Raw genomic sequence first — 18,659 nt, 5'->3', positions numbered from 1 at the left:
AACAACCCTTGAGATAGGCACTGTTATTATTATTCCTATTTTATGGGTAAGGAAATTTTGCCCAAAGTCATACAGTTATTTAATGGCTTTCAAACCTAAGTGATTTTAGGGCGCCTGGGTGGCTCAGTCGGTTAAGCGACTGCCTTCGGCTCAGGTCATGATCCTGGAGTCACTGGATCCAGTCCCGCATCTGGCTCCCTGCTCGGCAGGGAGTCTGCTTCTCCCTCTGACCCTCCCCCTCTCATGTGCTTGCTCCCTCTCATTCTCTCTCTCTCAAATAAATTAAAAATCTTTAAAAAAAAAAAAAAAACCTAAGTGATTTTGACATTAAAGCCCAGACTTTTAACTGGTTATGCTGTCCCCCTATAGTAAGCAAACACACTAAATGGTCTTTTGTTCAGGCTGGCTTTATAAAAGATAAGATAAATGATGCTATTCTGCTGGGTATGATCATGCTTGTAGATGGAACAGATAAGTAATACCACTTGTTTATAAGGATCAGAGCTTGTAATTTACAGTAATTCTTAAACAGCTCTAGAAATAGTCTTGGGTGCTTTATTCTCTTTTATAAACCTTTATTGATGTATAATTTACATACAAAAATATTGCATAAATCTTAAGAGTATAGCTTGGTTAATTTTTACTTAGATATATATCTAAGTCAAGATCTAAATTTCCAGCACATCAGGTGCTTTATTGAATTCATATTTTTAAAAGATTTATTTATGTATTTGAGAGAGAGAGAATGAACAGAGAGAGAGGAAAAGAACCCTCAAGCAGACTCCCTGCTGAGCATGGAGCTTGATGCAGGCTCCATCCCAGGACCCTGAGATCATGACCTGAGCCAAAATCAAGGGTCAGGAGCTTAACTGAGTGAGCCACCCAGGAGCCCCTGAATTCATATTTTTAATTTTTTTTCCAAATAATTTCAGCTAGATTCAGGTGCCCCTGAATTCATATTTTTTAATCAGTTGCTTCAAGTGAAAGACCGTTACTGAACTCCAATTAGAAACTGACTTGTGAGCTACAAAAATCTAGGCCATCGACTATGGTTTGTAGAGTTAGGTACAGTGAGCCTCCCATGAGCCAACTCACATCTGGGCTACAACCCTTCCTCTTGCCTCCAAGACTGTATTTAAATTTCCAAATCTAAAGACCTGAAACAGTTTCTCCCACATGTTCATAGAAAAGGTTTTATTTTTTGTGTGGGTTTTCTTGGGGGGAAATATCAAACATATATATAGGGAATAGTAAAATGTACCCTGTGTACCCACCATGGACTTCAACAGTAAATCTATGGCCAGACTTAAACATATCTCCCCTCTCCCTTCTCCCCTTCTTCACCTATTTTGAAGTAAATCCCAAATATCATACCATTTCTTCTGTAAATATTTCAGGATGCATCTATAAAGAATAAGGACACTTATTAGAAATAGCTTTTGAGGCAAAGAAAATTATAGAAATCTTTACTTTTATAGTGAGGTTAGGTGGTTATTCCAGATTTGGTTTTTGTTTTTTGTTTTGTTTTGTTTTGTTTTGTTTTTTATCACTAAGCCTACTAAGGTTTTCTTGGCTCTCTTCTAGTCCTTGACAAATCCTGTCTAGGAAGGTGATACCTTCATTTTGGTGAACACTGGTTATGAGTTTTCTATATCCAAAGCAGTTTATTTAAAATTCAGCTAATAATAATCAATGGAACAGAATAAAGAGCCCACAATAAATAAACCCACAATTACATGGTCAATTAATCTTCAACAAAGGAGGCAAGAATATGTAATGGTAAAAGACAGTTTCATCAACAAATGGTGTTGGAAAAACTGGATAGCTACATGCAAAAGAATGAAACTGGACCACTTTCTTAACCATGCACAAAAATAAACTCAAAATGGATTAAGGACCTAAATGTGAGACCTGAAACTATAAAAATCCTGGAAGAGAGCATAGGCAGTAATTTCTCTGATATTGGCCATAGCTGCATTTTTCTAGATATGTCTCCTGAGGCAAGGGAAACAAAAGGAAAAATAAACTATTGGGACTACATCAAGATAAAAAAACTTCTGCACAGCAAAGTAAACAATCACTAATAGACAACCTACAAAAGAGGAGAAGATATTTGTAAATGACATATCTGATAAAGGGTTAGTATCCAAAATATATAAAGAACTTATACAACTCAGCACCCAAAAGACAAATAATCCAATTAAAAAAATGGACAGAAGACATGAACAGACATTTCTCCAAAGAAGACATCCATATGGCCAAAAGATACATGAAAAGATGCTCAACAGCACTCATCATCAGCAACATACAAATCAAAACCACAATGAAATATTACCTCATATCTGTCAGAATGACTAAAATCAAAAACACAAGAAACAAGTGCTGGCGAGGATGTGGAGAAAAAGTAACCTTCGTGCACTTTAGTGGGAATGCAAACTGGTGCAGCCACTGTGGAAAAACAGTATAGAGGTTCCTCAAAAAATTAAAATTAGAACTACCTTAAGATCCAGTAATTTTACTACTGTGTATTTACCCAAAAATATAAAACCACTAATTGGAAAAGATATATGCACCCCTATGTTTATTGCAATAGCCAAATTATGGAAGCAGCTCAAGTGTCCATTGATAGATAAATGGATAAGGATGTGGTATACATGTATACCATGGAATATTACTCAGCCATCAAAAAGAATGAAATCATGCCATTTGCAACAACATGTATGGAGCTACAGAGTATAATGCTATGCGAAATAAGTCAGAGAAAGACAAATACCATATATCACTAATATATAGAATTTAAGAAACAAATGAACAAAGGAAAAAAGAGACAAAGGAAAAAACAGACTCTTTTTTTTTAAGTAGGCTCCATGCCCAACATGGGGCTTGAACTCACAACCCTGAGATCAAGAGTCACATGTTGTACCAACTGAGCCAGCCAGGTGCCCCACAAAAAGCAGACTCTTAACTTTAGAGAACAAACTGATGGTTATCAGAGGGTAGGTAGGTGGGGCAATGGGGTAAAGAGATGAAGGAGATTAAGAGTACACTTATGGTGATAAGCACTGAGTATAGAATTGTTGAATCACTATACTGTACACCTGAAACTAATATAACACTGTATGTTAACTATACTAGAATTAAAATTAAAAAATAAAATTCAGCTAATGGTAAATCACTGGGTGTTTGAAAGCTCTTGGCCACCTTACTCTTCTCAGTGCCTTGGCCATGCTAATCTAATGCCTCCGTATCACAGCTCTAGGACAAGGATGCTTTTCATTAAGCCAGAGAAAAGATAACTCTATGTATAATCCGAAGTATTTGTTCTAAGGATGGTTGGAAGCATAATAGTGTTAATATATGTTATAACTACAGTCTATGAAGCTATCTCTCAGATTAGATAGGAAAATTTCCCCTAAATATATTTAATACCACAAGCTTCCATTTATAATGAATATGTCTTCAGTTTTAAATTAGATTATTTGCTTCCAAAAGTATGTTCTATAAGGAAAATAAACATTTTTTTTTAAGACTTCATTTATTTGAGAGAGAGGGAATGAGGAGGGGCAGAGGGAGAGGGAGAAGCAGACTCCCTGCTGAGCAGGGAGCCTGAATTGGGGCTTGATCCCTGGGCCCTTTGATCATGACCTGAGCTGACTGAGCCACCCAGGTGCCCCAAAAATAATCATTCTTTTATATTACTAATGGAAATGTTAATTTGTGGAGGGTAATTGACATAATGTATCACAAAAAAGTATTCAAAATACCTAGGAATTCAGTTTTTAATAATATATCATAAGGAAATAAAGGTGTGTGTTACAACTTACTTTAAGCAGTTTCATGGCAATAATAGGGAAACATGCCCAACAATGAAACATTGGTTAAATAAATTTAAGATTGTTTATATGATGTACAGCCATTAAAATATGTAAAAAAAAGTTAAGTTAAAAAATCAGGTCACATAATAATGTGTACATATAGTCTCAATTCTGGAAAATGACTCACTAAATAAGGAAACCAGGAGAGAAAAAGACAGGCAAATTAGAGGATCAATCCTGGGGCCCCAACATCTCACTAAAAGAATGAGAAAGAAAATTATCACAGAAATAAGTAAAATGTTTCCAAATCTGAAGGACATAAGTCTTCCTATTGAAAGGATTCAGTAAGAGCCCAACACAATGAATGAAAAAAGCCCCCATACCAAGGGACAGCATTGTGAAAGAATGCAAAGACATCAGGGGACATTGGGCAGTCTCTGCCATACTGCCCAAACTGTCAATCACATAGAATAAAAACATTTTCAGGCAAGCAACATCACAACATTTAACTCCATGCACCTTCCTTGGGATGTAACTGGAGGATGTAGTATAATTTATCTATAATTTGGTATTGATGACAAAGATGAGAAAAATTCCATCACTTATTAGCTATATAACCTTGGGCAAGTGACTTTGGCTCTTTGTGCATTAATTTCCTCATCTGCAAAGTGAATTACACTATTGTGAGGATTAAATGACTTAACATAGAAAAAGGACTTAGCTAAATGCAATGTGGTGTCCTGAATTAGATCTTGGAATAGGAAAAAAAAGGACATTTGTAGAAAAACGGGGGATCTAAAAGCCTACAGTTTAGTTAAAACTATCATACCATTAATAATTTCTTATTTTGACAGATGTACAAAATTTATGTTAGACATTACATGAAGGTGGTTAAGGATTATAGGGGAACTCTGTACTATCTTTGCAACTTTTCTGTAAGTCTAAATTATTTCAAAATAAAGGTTTATATAAAAAAAGTACTTTACCCCTACCTCATATGATATACAAAATGGATCATCAATCTAAATTTAAGAGCTAAACTCTCAAACTCCTAGAAGAAAATATAGGGACCTTGAATTAGGCAATAGTTTCTTAAATATGACACCAAAAGTACAAGCAACCAAAGGAAAAATAGACAAAATGGATTTCGTCAATATTAAATACTTTTATGCATCAAAGGATACCATTTGGAAAGTGAAAAGACAGCTTATGGAATAAGGAGACAATATTTGCAAATCATACATGATAAGGGACTTGTATGCAGAATAAAGAATCTTACAACTCAACAACAACAAAAACCCCAACCCAATTAAAAAAAATGCATAAGGGCTTTGAATAGACATTTCTAAAAAAGATAAGGGCTGGTATCCAAGATCTATAAAGAATGTCTCAAACTCAACACCCAAAAAATAAATAATCCAGTCAAGAAATGGGCAGAAGACATGAACAGACACTTCTCCAAAGAAGACATACAAATGGCTAACTGACACATGAAAAAATGTTCAACATCACTGGCCATCAGGGAAATACAAAACAAAACCACAATGAGATACCACCTTGCACCAGTTAGAATGGCAAAAATTAACAAGACAGGAAACAACAAATGTTGGAGAGGATGTGGAGAAAGGGGAACCCTCTTACACTGTTGGTGGGAATGCAACTTGGTACAGCCGCTTTGGAAAACAGTGTGGAGGTTCATCAAGACATTAAAAATAGAGCTACCCTATGACCCAGCAATTGCACTAATATATATTTATCCCAAAGATAAAGATGTATGAAAAGAAGGGGCACATGCATCCCAGTGTTCATAGCAACAATGTCCACAATAGCCAAACTGTGGAAGGAGTCGAGATGCCCTTCAACAGATGAATGGATAAAGAAGATGTGGTGCATATATACAATAGAATATTATTCAGCCATCAGAAAGGATGAATACCCACCATTTGCATCAACATGGATGGGACTGGAGGGGATTATGCTAAGTGAAATAAGTCAAGCAGAGAAAGACAATTGTCATACGGTTTCACTCATATGTGGAATATAAGGAATAGCATGGAGGACCACAGGGAAAGGGAAGGACAACTAAATGGGAAGAAATCAGAGAGAGAGACAAACCATGAGAGACTCTGGACTCTGGGAAACAAACTGAAGGTGACAGAAGGAAGGGGGGTGGGGGGGAATGGGGTAACCGGGTGATGGGTATTAAGGAGGGCACATGTTGTAATGAACACTGGGTGTTATACACAACTAATGAATTGTTGAACACTACATCAAAAACTAATGATGTACTATATATTGGCTAATTGAACATAATAGAAAACAATCTAGACTCTTCCCCTCCACACACAAAAAGATACACAGAGTCATTAAGCACATGAAAAGATGCTCAACATCATTAGTCATCAGGGAAATGCAAATCAAAACCACTATGAGCTACCACTTCATACCTACTAGGATGCCTAAAATAAAAAGGACAGACAATAATAAGTGTTGATGAAGGTATGGAGAAATTGGAATCCTCATACATTGTTGGTGGAATTGTAAAATACGGCAGACACTTGAAACAATTCGGTAGTTCCTCAAAATGTTACCAAAAAGCAGAGTTACCATATGACCCAGAAATTCCACTTTTAAGTATGTACCCAAGAGAATTGAAAAACCTACATCCACACAGAAATGTATACACAAATGTTCATAGCAGCATCATTCATGATAGCAAAGAATTAGTAACAACCCAAATGTTTATCAAGTGATGAACAGATAAAAAAAACACTGGAATATTATTTGGGGTGGTGGGAGGAATGAGATACTGATACATGCTACAACATGAATGAGTCTCAAAAACACTATGCTAAGTGAATCCCACACAAAAGGTCATCTATTGTATCATTCCATGTATGTGAAATGTCTCAAATAGACAAATCTATAGAAACAAAGTAGACGGGCACCTGGGTGGCTCAGTTGGTTGGGCGACTGCCTTCGGCTCAGGTCATGATCCTGGAGTCCCGGGATCGAGTCCCGCATCGGGCTCCCTGCTCGGCAGGGAGTCTGCTTCTCCCTCTGACCCTCCCCCCTCTCATGCTCGCTCTCTCTCTCTCTCTCAAATAAATAAATAAAAAATCTTAAAAAAAAAAAAAAGAAACAAAGTAGACTAGTAATTGCCTAGTAATAGTAGGGACTAGGGGAAGAAGAGAATAGAGAGTGACCACTAATGAGTATGGGGTTTCTTTTTTGGGGTGATGAAAATTCTGAAATTGATATGAATATTCTGAAATTGGTAGGAGCCATTGTCATTAGTGATTGAATAACTGTGTGCATATACTAAAAATTATGTAATTTTATACTTTAAAGGGCCAAAAGTTTTGGTGTGTGACTTACAATAAAACTTTTTTTAAAATGTATTTAGAATAGTTAACAAAGTAAGCACCATGTTTCCAAATATTCACCGCTTCTCTCTGAGGGTGTCTGAATCATGTGACTTACCTTAGCCAATGAAATATGGCTGGAAGTGAAATATATCACTTCCTGGCAAAAGTTTTGGGAGCCAGCATGTTGTTCACCATATCACTTTTCCCTCTGCCCTAATCATCAGCAATGTTCAAAATAGAAGTGGCTTCACCAGCCCAGGTCCTAGAGTAAAAACAGTGGAGGGCAGAGCAGTGGGCAACTTTTGATGGACATGTAGCATGAGTCAGAAAAGATGCTGTAAGCCACTGAGATTTTAGGGTATGCAATAACAACAACAAAAACAAGAACAACAACTGGGATTATTACCACCACTGGCAGAGATAGGAAATAGAGACCGTCAGGCCAGCTCCCCAAACAGCATATTTATGTGGAAATATCATGTTGACACCAGGAATATGGAACTGAAATGCAATGAGAAGTCAAAGCAGGAGAAGGAACATTCAAATCAATAACCATTTTCTGAGTGGCCTGTATTGATTGGTTCTGGGGATTCAGAGACGCAATGCACAATCTCTTCTAGCAAACACTGAGCACTTAATCACTTACTACCTGCTAGCCCTTTTGGGTTTGGGCACGTGTGTTGTCTCCAGTCTCACCAAAGAGCAGTTTGGTGATGAACAAGAAGTTTCTCCAATTTTGACCCACAAATAGACAATTCTATTTTAGAGAAATTAGTGAAGCAAATGAAAGGCTGTGGGATACGTTTAAAATAGCTACAGATTGTTCAGGGCTGTGAGCCAGACCCAACAGCACACCTTCCCACACGCCCCACTTGGCCTTGTGATTACTCAAATCGCAGCACTGGCCCGGGCTGCTGCCTGCCAGGAACACCCCTCCCAAGGACAGAACTGGAAGGTAGTTTGCCAGGAAAGGGAAGAGTTGGACTGTACCTGGGGGGAAATGCATGACATTTACCTTTGTATTTATAAGTTTATGCTTCACGTCATGACCCCCCAGTTTGGTTTTCCACCTCCTCCCCTGGCAGTTTGCGGCACTGGCAGGAGCTCAGCCAGGCTGAGGAGGGGTTGGGGAGAGGGACCCGGCTCAGAGACTTCTTTAGGCTGAGCAGCCTAAACCGGACCAGAAGCTTATCTGGTAGTGGGAGGCTGCAGAGATGGACATTCATTCATGCACCAAAGCTTTTAAAGTTTTTGTAAATGGAGCGTGGTTGGTCCAATCCTGAGCTCTGGTGACAGGCACAGGGGCAGAAGCTGGACCTTGAGACCTACAACACAGAAGTGACAATGCAGGACCGTGGGGAGTGGATGCTATCTCTTCTACCCACAGGAAGAGTCAGCCTGGTCAAGGTTAGGCAGGCTCCCGCACAACTGTGTCTTGAAGGATGATGTACAGCAAACACCAAGAGGGGCATGTAGTCCAGTCCTGGGGTGGGTGCAGAGGTGACACCAGAGACCAGAAAAGCCTCTGCCTGAAGAGGAAGAAGAGCCCTTGGCCAGGGAGGAGACACCAGGTTCAAGGCTCGATGACTTGACTGCTCTGCTCCACTCTCTGTCCCACCCCCTGAAGCAGAGGCAGGGAACAGTTAGGGGCTCCCAGGTGCGTCTCAACTGCCACAGCATCTTTCAGCTTTGGAGTCTCTCATGTGTACAGTATGCATTTCCTTTAAAAAAAAAAATCAGAGAAACAACATCTTTAAAGTCAACTGGTTTTTTTCCACCTAGCCCTGATCTCTCCTATTACCGAGGACAGCCTCAGAGAAGATCCCGCACAGTCTCTGAACAAGTGGCCAGCCTGAGTGACAAGGGGGTGAGGACACAACAGCTGATAGATCTTACATGGACATGGTAGCAGCTACCTTGTGAGAGTCAATTCAGGACGATTTAGAATGGTTCTCTGGGCCTGAAATCCCCCATACTGGTTGAAGAGGCTTCATTTCTAGACATCCATGGTGAAATCTAGAATGCAGGAGGGATGTGGCCATGCACTCAAATCAGGAGATATTAGCACCCCTGTATGAGCAGGCCATTAGATAGGAGATAGTGGGGCACACCAGGCAGTTGTGACAGGAGTCATAGGCCCAGCCATGGGCAAATGGGGCTTCTGGATGGGCGAGGAGCAGGGGAAGCGGTCAAAGGAGACCATTCCCCTACACTAGACATAACCTTTGAATTCTCATGACATTGTATCTGTACACTTGCATCTCTCATTCCATGTGTGAGGACAGGAATTGGTCTGCCTCCTCTTTGGCCTCCTCATCAGTGCCTGCTGCATGTCTTATGCCAAAGCAGTGGTCAGGAATTAAGAGATCCTGGGAGCTAGGTTGGCTGCATTGGGATTCTGGGGTTTCCACTGACATTTTTATTTCCAAAGATGTTATTTAGCCCATTTTAATAGTAAACAAACTGAGGTAATGTGATTTATTCAACTATGCATTCATTCAACAAACATTTATTGTGAGCTAAAGCACTATTCTGAGTAACTGGGGATAGAGATGAAAATCATAAAGCTTTTAATCTAGAGTGGGTCGACAAAAACAAATGAAGACGTAAAATGTGTAGAATGTCAGACGGTCGTCAATGTTATGGAGAAAAATAAGTCTGGGAGGAGACTTAAAAAGGAATGGTCAGAAAAGTCCTCCCCTGGGGGTGATACCTGAGCAGAAACCAGGAGGAGGTGGGGAGCTAGCCTTGTGGGAACATGGCCAAACACCATTCCAGGACGGGGAAGGCTCTGGATGGGAGTGTGGTATTCAAGAAGCATCAAGGAGGCCATAGAATTACGTGATTTGTCCAGGTTTCATTAACACAAAGCTTGAGTCCCAGTCTAGTGTTAGAAATCTACATCTAGGGGCTCAGTTGTTAAGCATCTGGCTTCGGCTCAGGTCACGATCCCAGGGTCCTGGGATCGAGCCCTGCATTGGGCTCCCTGCTCAGCGGAAAGCCTGCTTCTCCCTCTCCCACTCCCCCTGCTTGTGTTCCCTCTCTCGCTGTCTCTTTCTGTCAAAAAATAAAATCTTAAAAAAAAAAAAATCTACATCAAAAAAAATTATTTTTCATGGGCCCCGTAAATTTTATAACTATTCAGATTTGTTTTTTCTCTCTTCTATATATCTTTATTTGAACGTATTTAATTATAAGCTGACTTTAAGTTATTAACATGCCTAATTTTTTTTACCGTTTTAATTTTTAAGTGTACAATTCAGCAGCATTAAATACATTCAGTGTCGTGCAACCATCACCACCAAAGTCCATTTTCAGAACTTTTCATTACCCCAAGCAGAAGCTCCTTATCCATTAAACAATAACTCCCCTACCCCCCCAAGCCCCTCTTCCCTTGTAACAGCTACTCTCTTTGAATTTGCTATTCTAGCTACTTCATATCAGCAGAACCATATTATGTGTTGAGCTTATTTTATTTAACATGTTTTTAAGGTTTATCCACATTGTGGTATGTATTAGAATTTCATTCTTAATAGTTGAGTAATAGTCCATTGTATGTATGCCACATTTTATTAACTCATTCACCTGTTACTGATGGTCATGTTGTTTCTATCTTTTGGCTATTGTGAATAATACTATTATGAACACTGGGGTACATATCTCTGTTTGAATCTCTTTTGAGTATATATCTAGAAGTGGAACTGCTGGATCATATGGTAATTCTATGTTTAACTATTTTGAGGAACTGCCAGATTTTTTCACATTGGCTGCACCATTTTACATTCCCAACAATGCATGAGTTCCAATTTTTCCATATCCTTGCCAACACTTTTTTTTCTTAATTCCCATCCTCATAAGTGTGAGGTGGCACCTCACTGTGGTTCAAATTTTACTTTTCTTACTATTAGAGTCAAATTTGCGATCTGTCTTTAATAGATGCATATATTTTTAGTTTTGGTCCTAGCAGCTTATTGTTTTTTGACCCACTTCTAAATTTATACCACAGATTCGCAACGAGGGGTGATTTCCATTCTCAGTCCTCCTTACTGGGGACACTGGCAACAACTGGAGACCTTTTGGGTTGTCACAACTGAAGAAGGGGTGGTACTGGCATCTAGTGGGTAGAAGCCATGGATGCTGCTGCACATCCCTACAACAGAAGGGAAAGCCTCCTGCCACAATTTGGCCTCAAATGCCAGTACTGCCAAGGCGGACAGACCCTGGGTTACAACTGTCTTGTCATATTTCATATGCCTTTGTAAAGTGTCTTCAATCCTTCAGGAACAAAGAATATATAGTGAACTACTGCTTCTGAAGTAAACAATGTTAACATTGTGATAAAGATGCAGAAAGCATAACTTTCTTTTCATAATAACATATTTAAATTATATATTTGAATATACTTATTAACTTAGTTGCTAATCGATTCAATCACCTAAAAGATAAAAATATCGCTATTAATACTTTCAAAAAGTTAGCATGTTCCCGAAAGAAATAATAAAGCTAGATATCTTGCCTTTCATTAAACTGAAAAATCTCATGTACCAGGCTCTCTGGCACTAATTATACATGGTGGACCAGATGGATATGGTCCCTGTACTCATGGAGCACAAACCTCATTCATGAATAGGTGATGTTAAGCCAAGCATTGTTTGTTTTTTTTTTTTATGATTTTATTTATTTATTTGACAGAGAGACACAGCGAGAGAGGGAACACAAGCAGGGGGAGTGGGAGAGGAAGAGGGAGAAGCGGGCTTCCCGCGGAGCAGGGAGCCTGATGCGGGACTCGATCCCAGGACCCTGGGATCATGACCTGAGCCAAATGCACGCTTAACGACTGAGCCACCCAGGTGCCCCAAGCCAAGTATTGTTAATAGTGTATTGATGCCTCTCCCCTTTTAAGGTGAATAGTTTAAGGAAACAGAAATTCTTATAAAATGAAAAACTTTAATAATTGTTTAAAGCAAAGGCACAAGTAGACATTTCAGGTTATCATACAATGTTACAATAAGAAATTCCAACAGTAAAATGAAAAACATTATAATTTTGCATCTCTATAGTATATCTAATGTATTATTCTATTATCTTTTCTTTGGAGTGAAAAGAGAGGATAGGTAGATCAATGGATGTGATGTAAAAAGTTGGATTATAAATAGCATTCACTCCACTTTTAACCAGGAATTTTAATTTCAGGAGAATGAATTAAATTAAAATTAATTCATTTTAAAAAACTTACTGTTTTGTTAATGATGGAGCAGCAGTAACTTTCAGGCTAAAGCACACTGTTTCAATAAAGTAAATCCTTGATTTCATAAAACACTAGCAGTTGACGTCTGGTACTACACAATCATTAAGCTGGCCATGAAAGGGCTTCACCGAAACACAATTCATATATTTATTTTACTTTAAATCTGAAAATGATAGTGTATTATGTAAAAAGATAAAGAAGAATATGGAACCAATTCATTTCTTATGATGTTAGAAATAAAATACTTAAAAAGGTCTAGACCTTGTTTTCAAAGGCACTATCTGGAGAGTAACAAGCTGCATCATGCTCAGAGCTGTTTTTTTTTTTTTCTTCCAAACTAGCTTGCCAGTTGAGACTTGTCGTCTCAATTAGTCATCAAACATTGAGTACCTAATATCTATCAATAGAAAGGGTAGAAATTGTGTAACATATATCTTTGACTGCTTTTTTCAGGAAGAAAAAAATTTACCTTTGATTCTTAAAAGGCTGTTGAAATATTGGTTTGATCTAAAAGTTCTGTTTCATCACCTCAGTGCGATTTCCATTTTATTCAGATCACCTGTAGCTTCTACTTGTAGCGTTTCAACCTAGATGGCAATAACACCAGGAAGGTAACTATCCTGAGAGAGAGAGAGAGAGAGAGAGAGAGAGAGAGAGAGAGAGAGAGTGTGTGTGTGTGTGTGTGTGTTTATTTTATTCACTTAATTCCTCCCTGAATATTGTCCAGCTCTAAGTGTTAAACTGAGTAACATTTAAATGACACAAAGTAATTGTGTCAGGGATTAAATAAAATCTATCAAGAGAACATTCTCCAATACCTCGAAAGTCTTAATTTGAAGGGCATAGCATCCTGGTTGCATCCTAAAAACCAGGAAGATTCTAAACCCTTCTAAGGAGTATTTGAATCAAAGTTCTTGAATGAGACGATTGTTGTTTCTAGTTTTTCCATTGTCCAAATTACAAGAATATCAATGGATTAAGGTTTACTTACCATGATTCTTTTAACACCCAATTCCTAACCAGAAAACAGTACTTAGGAAATTCTCTAAGAATATCTTTCAGATTCAGAATTCAAACATGGTTCTCGAAAGATGTTCTTATTTTAAAGTCAGATTATAACATCGGCTCATTGAAGCATACCTTAAAGGTCAACATGCCTGTTTGAAAGAGCCACAAATGCCAATAGTGCCAAGGCGGACAGACGCTGGGTCTGGGATTCTGGAATTCTTCCCTTTCTGTCTCCATTTCCAAAGGGAGAGATATCCTTCCAAATTTGTCTTTGGCATCAAACAGCGGGAATATTTTCCACTTTGAATAGCTGTGAGTTTAAGATCCACTAGGAAATTTTAGTCTTCCAAACCATTAGTTCAACAGCAAAAGCAAATCGTCTGATCTCCTGAGACAAACTTAAGACGCAAGCCTACATTTTAGAGGGTCTGCAAACTTTTTCTCTAAAGTGCCAAACGGTAGATATTCTGGGCTGTTTGTGCACTACAGTCTCCGTTGTCTCTACTCTGCCCTGGTACACGAAAGCAGCTGCAGACAATATGTAAGTGGATAAGCATGGGTAAGCTCCAATACCATAGTTTTATCAATACTGAATTTCAGAGGATTTTCATGTGACACAAAATATTATTCTTTTGATTTTTTCCCCCAACTATTTAAAAATTAAAAACCACTCTTAGCTGTGGGTCATGTAAAAACAGGAACCTGGCTGGAAGAGCCTTACGGCCTGTAGTTGCTGACCCTTGGTCTAGATCAATAGATTTCTTATTGTGGGGGTGAAACCAATCATGTGGCCATGACTCATCTTATTTTACCTGGGCATCAAGAGCTTCTAGGCTGATAGTAATGAACCCCAAAAGAGAATCCTAAAAGCACCAGACGATTCTAATAGACGATTCAAGTAGAGCTGTGCAGAGTTTGAGTGTTGATACATCTATACCCAGATACAAATCTATATATATTCAGGAAACACACTTAAATCACATTAATTGTCAGAAAAGCAGAGAATTGAGAAATTCATTAGCTGAACCTTTTCAGCTTGGTGTCAGAGAGATCTTGATTAAAACTTTGGCTCTGCTACTTACTAAATTGTAACCACAGGTAAATTACTTAACCACTAAAATTTAACCTGGTGATATGGACACAACAGGCCTATTTTCAATCTTGTTTCTCAAGCAAATAGCGACAAAGGGCTTGCTAGAAAAGCCTAGTTTATCATGTACCATAAAGTTTAACTTCTGGCTTTAGACACAAAACGATTTTGTCTCTTCTACTCCATTCTGTCATGTAAAGTTCTTTTTCTGCAGGCACCATGTTGTACAAAAGTGTACCTTCATATATACTGAATTCTACTTTCCTCTTATCCTTGAAGGCTATTGTTGTCCACAGGCTGCTGATGAAAATGGAAGTGGAAAGCATCCAGTCAACACACTCTTGTTATCTTTACGTACTCTAAGTGTAATTTGGTGCTTCCACCAATTTATCAAAGACAGGCATTCAGGTTTCCAGGGAAAAAAGTCTAGATGATAAAAAGGAAGAATTGGTAGGAAAGAATTCTTATGGCTTTATCTATGGATTAACTAGAGAATCTGAAGATAACGTTCATAGATTATTTGCAGATACAATTTTTGTGTATCTTGGACCTCAGTCCATTGCTTAAATTATATTAAGTAGATATTAGCACTTAGTAATATGTGCTATAACCTCTTTAATCATGAAAAATTTATTGTTATATACACATGAAGCAAAATATGTCACCAGTAGTGTTTTTGAACAAGCATTAGTTCACTTATGAATCTGCTAGTGTTGAATGCTAAGCAAAATACTAAAGCTATTAAAATATTAGTGTTTGGTTTTATTTTCAATTTTCTTTTAACCTAGTATTTACAGAAGTCCTGTTAGAATGCTGAAGGCAGTCATTTGGCAACATGTACATTCTCCATATAAAATGATTTTCAATGTGGGTGATGTAAATTTATAAATATGTACAAAAACCCCATTTATCTGTAGTTAACCTACTACTCTGACCAGTAGGCAACACATGGAAGCATCATATGCACAAAAAAATTAAAACAAAACTTAAAACTCTCAAGACAGATGACCATTCATTTGTGTTTGTAAAATTATATGGGGAAAAAAAGGCATTGTATTTGGGAGCTTTCAGTGGCCCACTACTAAAGCAGTAATTTTAACTGAAAAACAAAAAACAAAAAACAAAGAACCCAGAAACACTCCCCCAACACAAAAACACAAGATAAATTAGATGTATATCTTGGTCAAATGTTTGTAGACAGCTGCCCTGAAAACAAACTAATAAATATGCAATTTGTTGAATGAGCATGAAATATTGCACTAGAGCAGTTTTGTCTGAAGAAAATTCAATTTTCCATAGTCCTGAACTCCAAAATGCTTCCCACATATAAACTGCATTTTCTAAACAAGAAACATTAATATTCAGTAATACTGTTAGAACCTTATTTTTCCCATTAACCATATTCCAGTCTACTTTATGGCAATGGTAAGTCAGTGGTGAAGATTTGGCAAAGATAAAAAGGCAGATAAGACTGTAAAATATATATATATATGTATATGTATATACGTATGTACATATGAAACAGGTATGTTCCAAAAACCCTTAATCATATGATAACTGATCCCTTAAAAAACCCCACAGTCTAGGTCACAGTGATGGTCAGACAGTGGTTGAGTACGACTCTCTTCTTGGGGGCTGCTCCTTTCGAGCCATTTGGTTGCTGTCTCTTGTCTCCAACACACTGTCTTCTGTTTCGCTTTCACTACCATCTGCCACAGTGGGGTCCAAAGACATCGGGCCAGATTTTCTGTGCAAAGGAAAACCAACACCACTTTCCCGTAAGGAATTATCCATAAAATCTTCATCAGAGGAATGGAATGATTCATCATCTCCTATTAAATGGTTGACAATGTGGATTCCATCAAAAGGAGGCTGGCCTGAGAAGACCCTCTGGCCTTTTAGGCACCTGAGCTGTCAAAACAAAATCCAAGTTAATATACTCAACTAGGGGAAACACATACACCAAGAAAGCAAATGTTTCATGTTTAAGAAAGAAGATACCTTGTCTTTTTTTTTTTTTTTGCCATTTGTAGATAAAATAGTAACTATCAATTTTTATGTGCCTCCTATGTGTTATGTAATAGGCACGTAACTTGTTATTTTAATTGAATTATCACAAGAGTCCTGTGTGGTAGATTTTATCATCCTCATTAGAAATTAGGAAATGGAAACTCAGGTAGAGATACTTGCTGTGGACACATAGCTAATAGCAAAATTTAGATTCAAATTGAACCTTCATTATATTACAGATAATATAATGAACTCCATGCACCCATCACCTAATTTCAACAACTAACATCATGGACAATCCTGTTACACTATACCTCTCCTGTCCCTGGATTACTTTGAGGTGAATCCCAGACATTCTATCAGTTTTACGTAAATATTTCAGCATGCATATCTAGAAGATGTGGACTTTAAGACCATACTCTGAACTATCACACACATTGCCTCAAGAGCATGTCCCCATAATAATGAAAATCAGTTACAAACACTGAAAACTTGCTATGAATCTCCATCCTATTATAATATTCCAAAGACCACCAAACCACTATCAGTTACTCTGGGCAGGAATGCGTCTTCCTACTAATGAGATTTCTCTCTGCATGGGAGGAATGAGTAGTATATAATTTTGCCTTCCCTCCCCTACTCCTCCCCAGGGAGAACGAGCAACTTCTCTCGTGAGGGAATAGGGGAGAGAAATGGCATGTATTGCTCAGCTATTTCTCTTCTCTTTCCACCTTTCAGAACCAGATTCTGGCTATCCCAGGAGCTTCACATGGCCAGACCTTCATGTGGACATCACATGCTACCTGTTACTGGGTGGGCAAGTCTGACTAATTCTAGAGCTCAGCAATGAAAAATCCATTGTTGTCACCAATCTAAACCACATTCTCCAAAACCAGCTTTTTCAGGATTAAAGGTGACTTCTTTCTATCATCTCCTATTTCTTTGCCTAAGTTACCTTAAACTCCCAAACCTGCCGCCATGGATATTACCACTTCTACCACCATATAATTGAGACGTCAGCCCTGTCGTCCTCAAGAGCTTAGGTTTTAAATAGGAAATTTAATTTTGATAAGGTCACTTGTTTAATTTCTCCCACACACCATGAATTTTCTCCTACAATAGAGCAGAAGAGCTAAAAACAAAACAACCAAAACAATAATTGAAAAAAACTAATTACCAAAATCTCCCTTGACTTGCAAGAATTTGGCTGAAATAGGTCCCATGCCTCCTACCCTTCTCATTACTATTAACCTTCAACTTTGTTTCTCAGGGACAAATTCCTGGTCACTCACTATCTTTCAAATCTTAAGATAAAGCCTGTGTGAAATATTCAGGAAATATTACATATACTTTCAAAACTAACGGTTCTGAGAGTAAAGACACTACAGCCTTGCCATACACCTGCCAGCTCTCCTGACAGACTTCCGGGAAGAAGTGAAGAAACATCAGCACTTCCCTGCTGGGCTGTGAACAACGGGAAACAAGAAGGATGCTGAGACTCCGGACAGTGATGTCTGCCTCAGACCTTCAACCCTAAAGAAATCCCTATGCCCTGGGCCAAGAGAATAAAATTACAGTGAGGTACGAGGTACTTTAAGTAACACCGTCTCCCTTGGCAGGGCAGAAAGGATCTAACCTCGGAGTTGAAGTTTTAGGGAAAGGGCACAGAGCGCCACAAGGACCTCTCGATAGCTGTCATACCCACTGCCTTACTACAACTGTCACGTGCTGATGCAACATCCTATCACCACGTTGCAATACACAATTCGGAGCTCCAAGTGTTAGATTAAGTCAGTTAATCTCCTCCTTTCTTTTCTTCCCAGACCCTTTTGAAGAAATAATCTGGAACACGTGTCTTCCTTTTCCCTGGCTGTTACCAAAGGAGTACGGCAGGGGAACCACAACTTCCCAATTGTTTGGAAAGCTGTAGCTCTAACAGATTTTATTGCAACTAAAAAACTGCAGCCTCTCATCAGATGTAATAAGTCACCTCAAAATATTACATAAAACTCACTCTAGGTGGAGGGGTCATTTCCTCAACGTCAAAGGGGATGCAACTAAAGCTTCTTTATTTGAGAACTGCTAATAAAGAATAGCAATAGCATAAAGGAATTTTGGAG

General features: G+C 38.3%; 1 protein-coding gene across 3 annotated transcripts in view; it reads right to left on the bottom strand.

Annotated features, from left to right (window-relative positions):
- Window positions 1–12,110: 12,110 nt before the first annotated feature.
- Window positions 12,111–18,659, bottom strand: part of EVI5 (ecotropic viral integration site 5) — a 200,943-nt gene continuing 194,394 nt past the window's right edge. For all 3 annotated transcript variants that reach the window (XM_035018030.1, XM_035018029.1, XM_035018031.1), the window contains one exon: window positions 12,111–16,440. In XM_035018030.1, the coding sequence (XP_034873921.1) occupies window positions 16,129–16,440 (312 nt within the window). In that variant the 3' untranslated portion in view covers window positions 12,111–16,128. The remainder of the gene's footprint in view (window positions 16,441–18,659) is intronic.

The sequence above is a fragment of the Mirounga leonina genome, unplaced genomic scaffold (genome assembly GCF_011800145.1).
Source record: "Mirounga leonina isolate KUSES-001 unplaced genomic scaffold, KU_Mleo_1.0 Mir_173, whole genome shotgun sequence".
Taxonomy (NCBI): domain Eukaryota; kingdom Metazoa; phylum Chordata; class Mammalia; order Carnivora; family Phocidae; genus Mirounga; species Mirounga leonina.
Note: the sequence above shows the minus strand (reverse complement) of the source record. Positions and strands in the feature narration are given on the sequence as shown.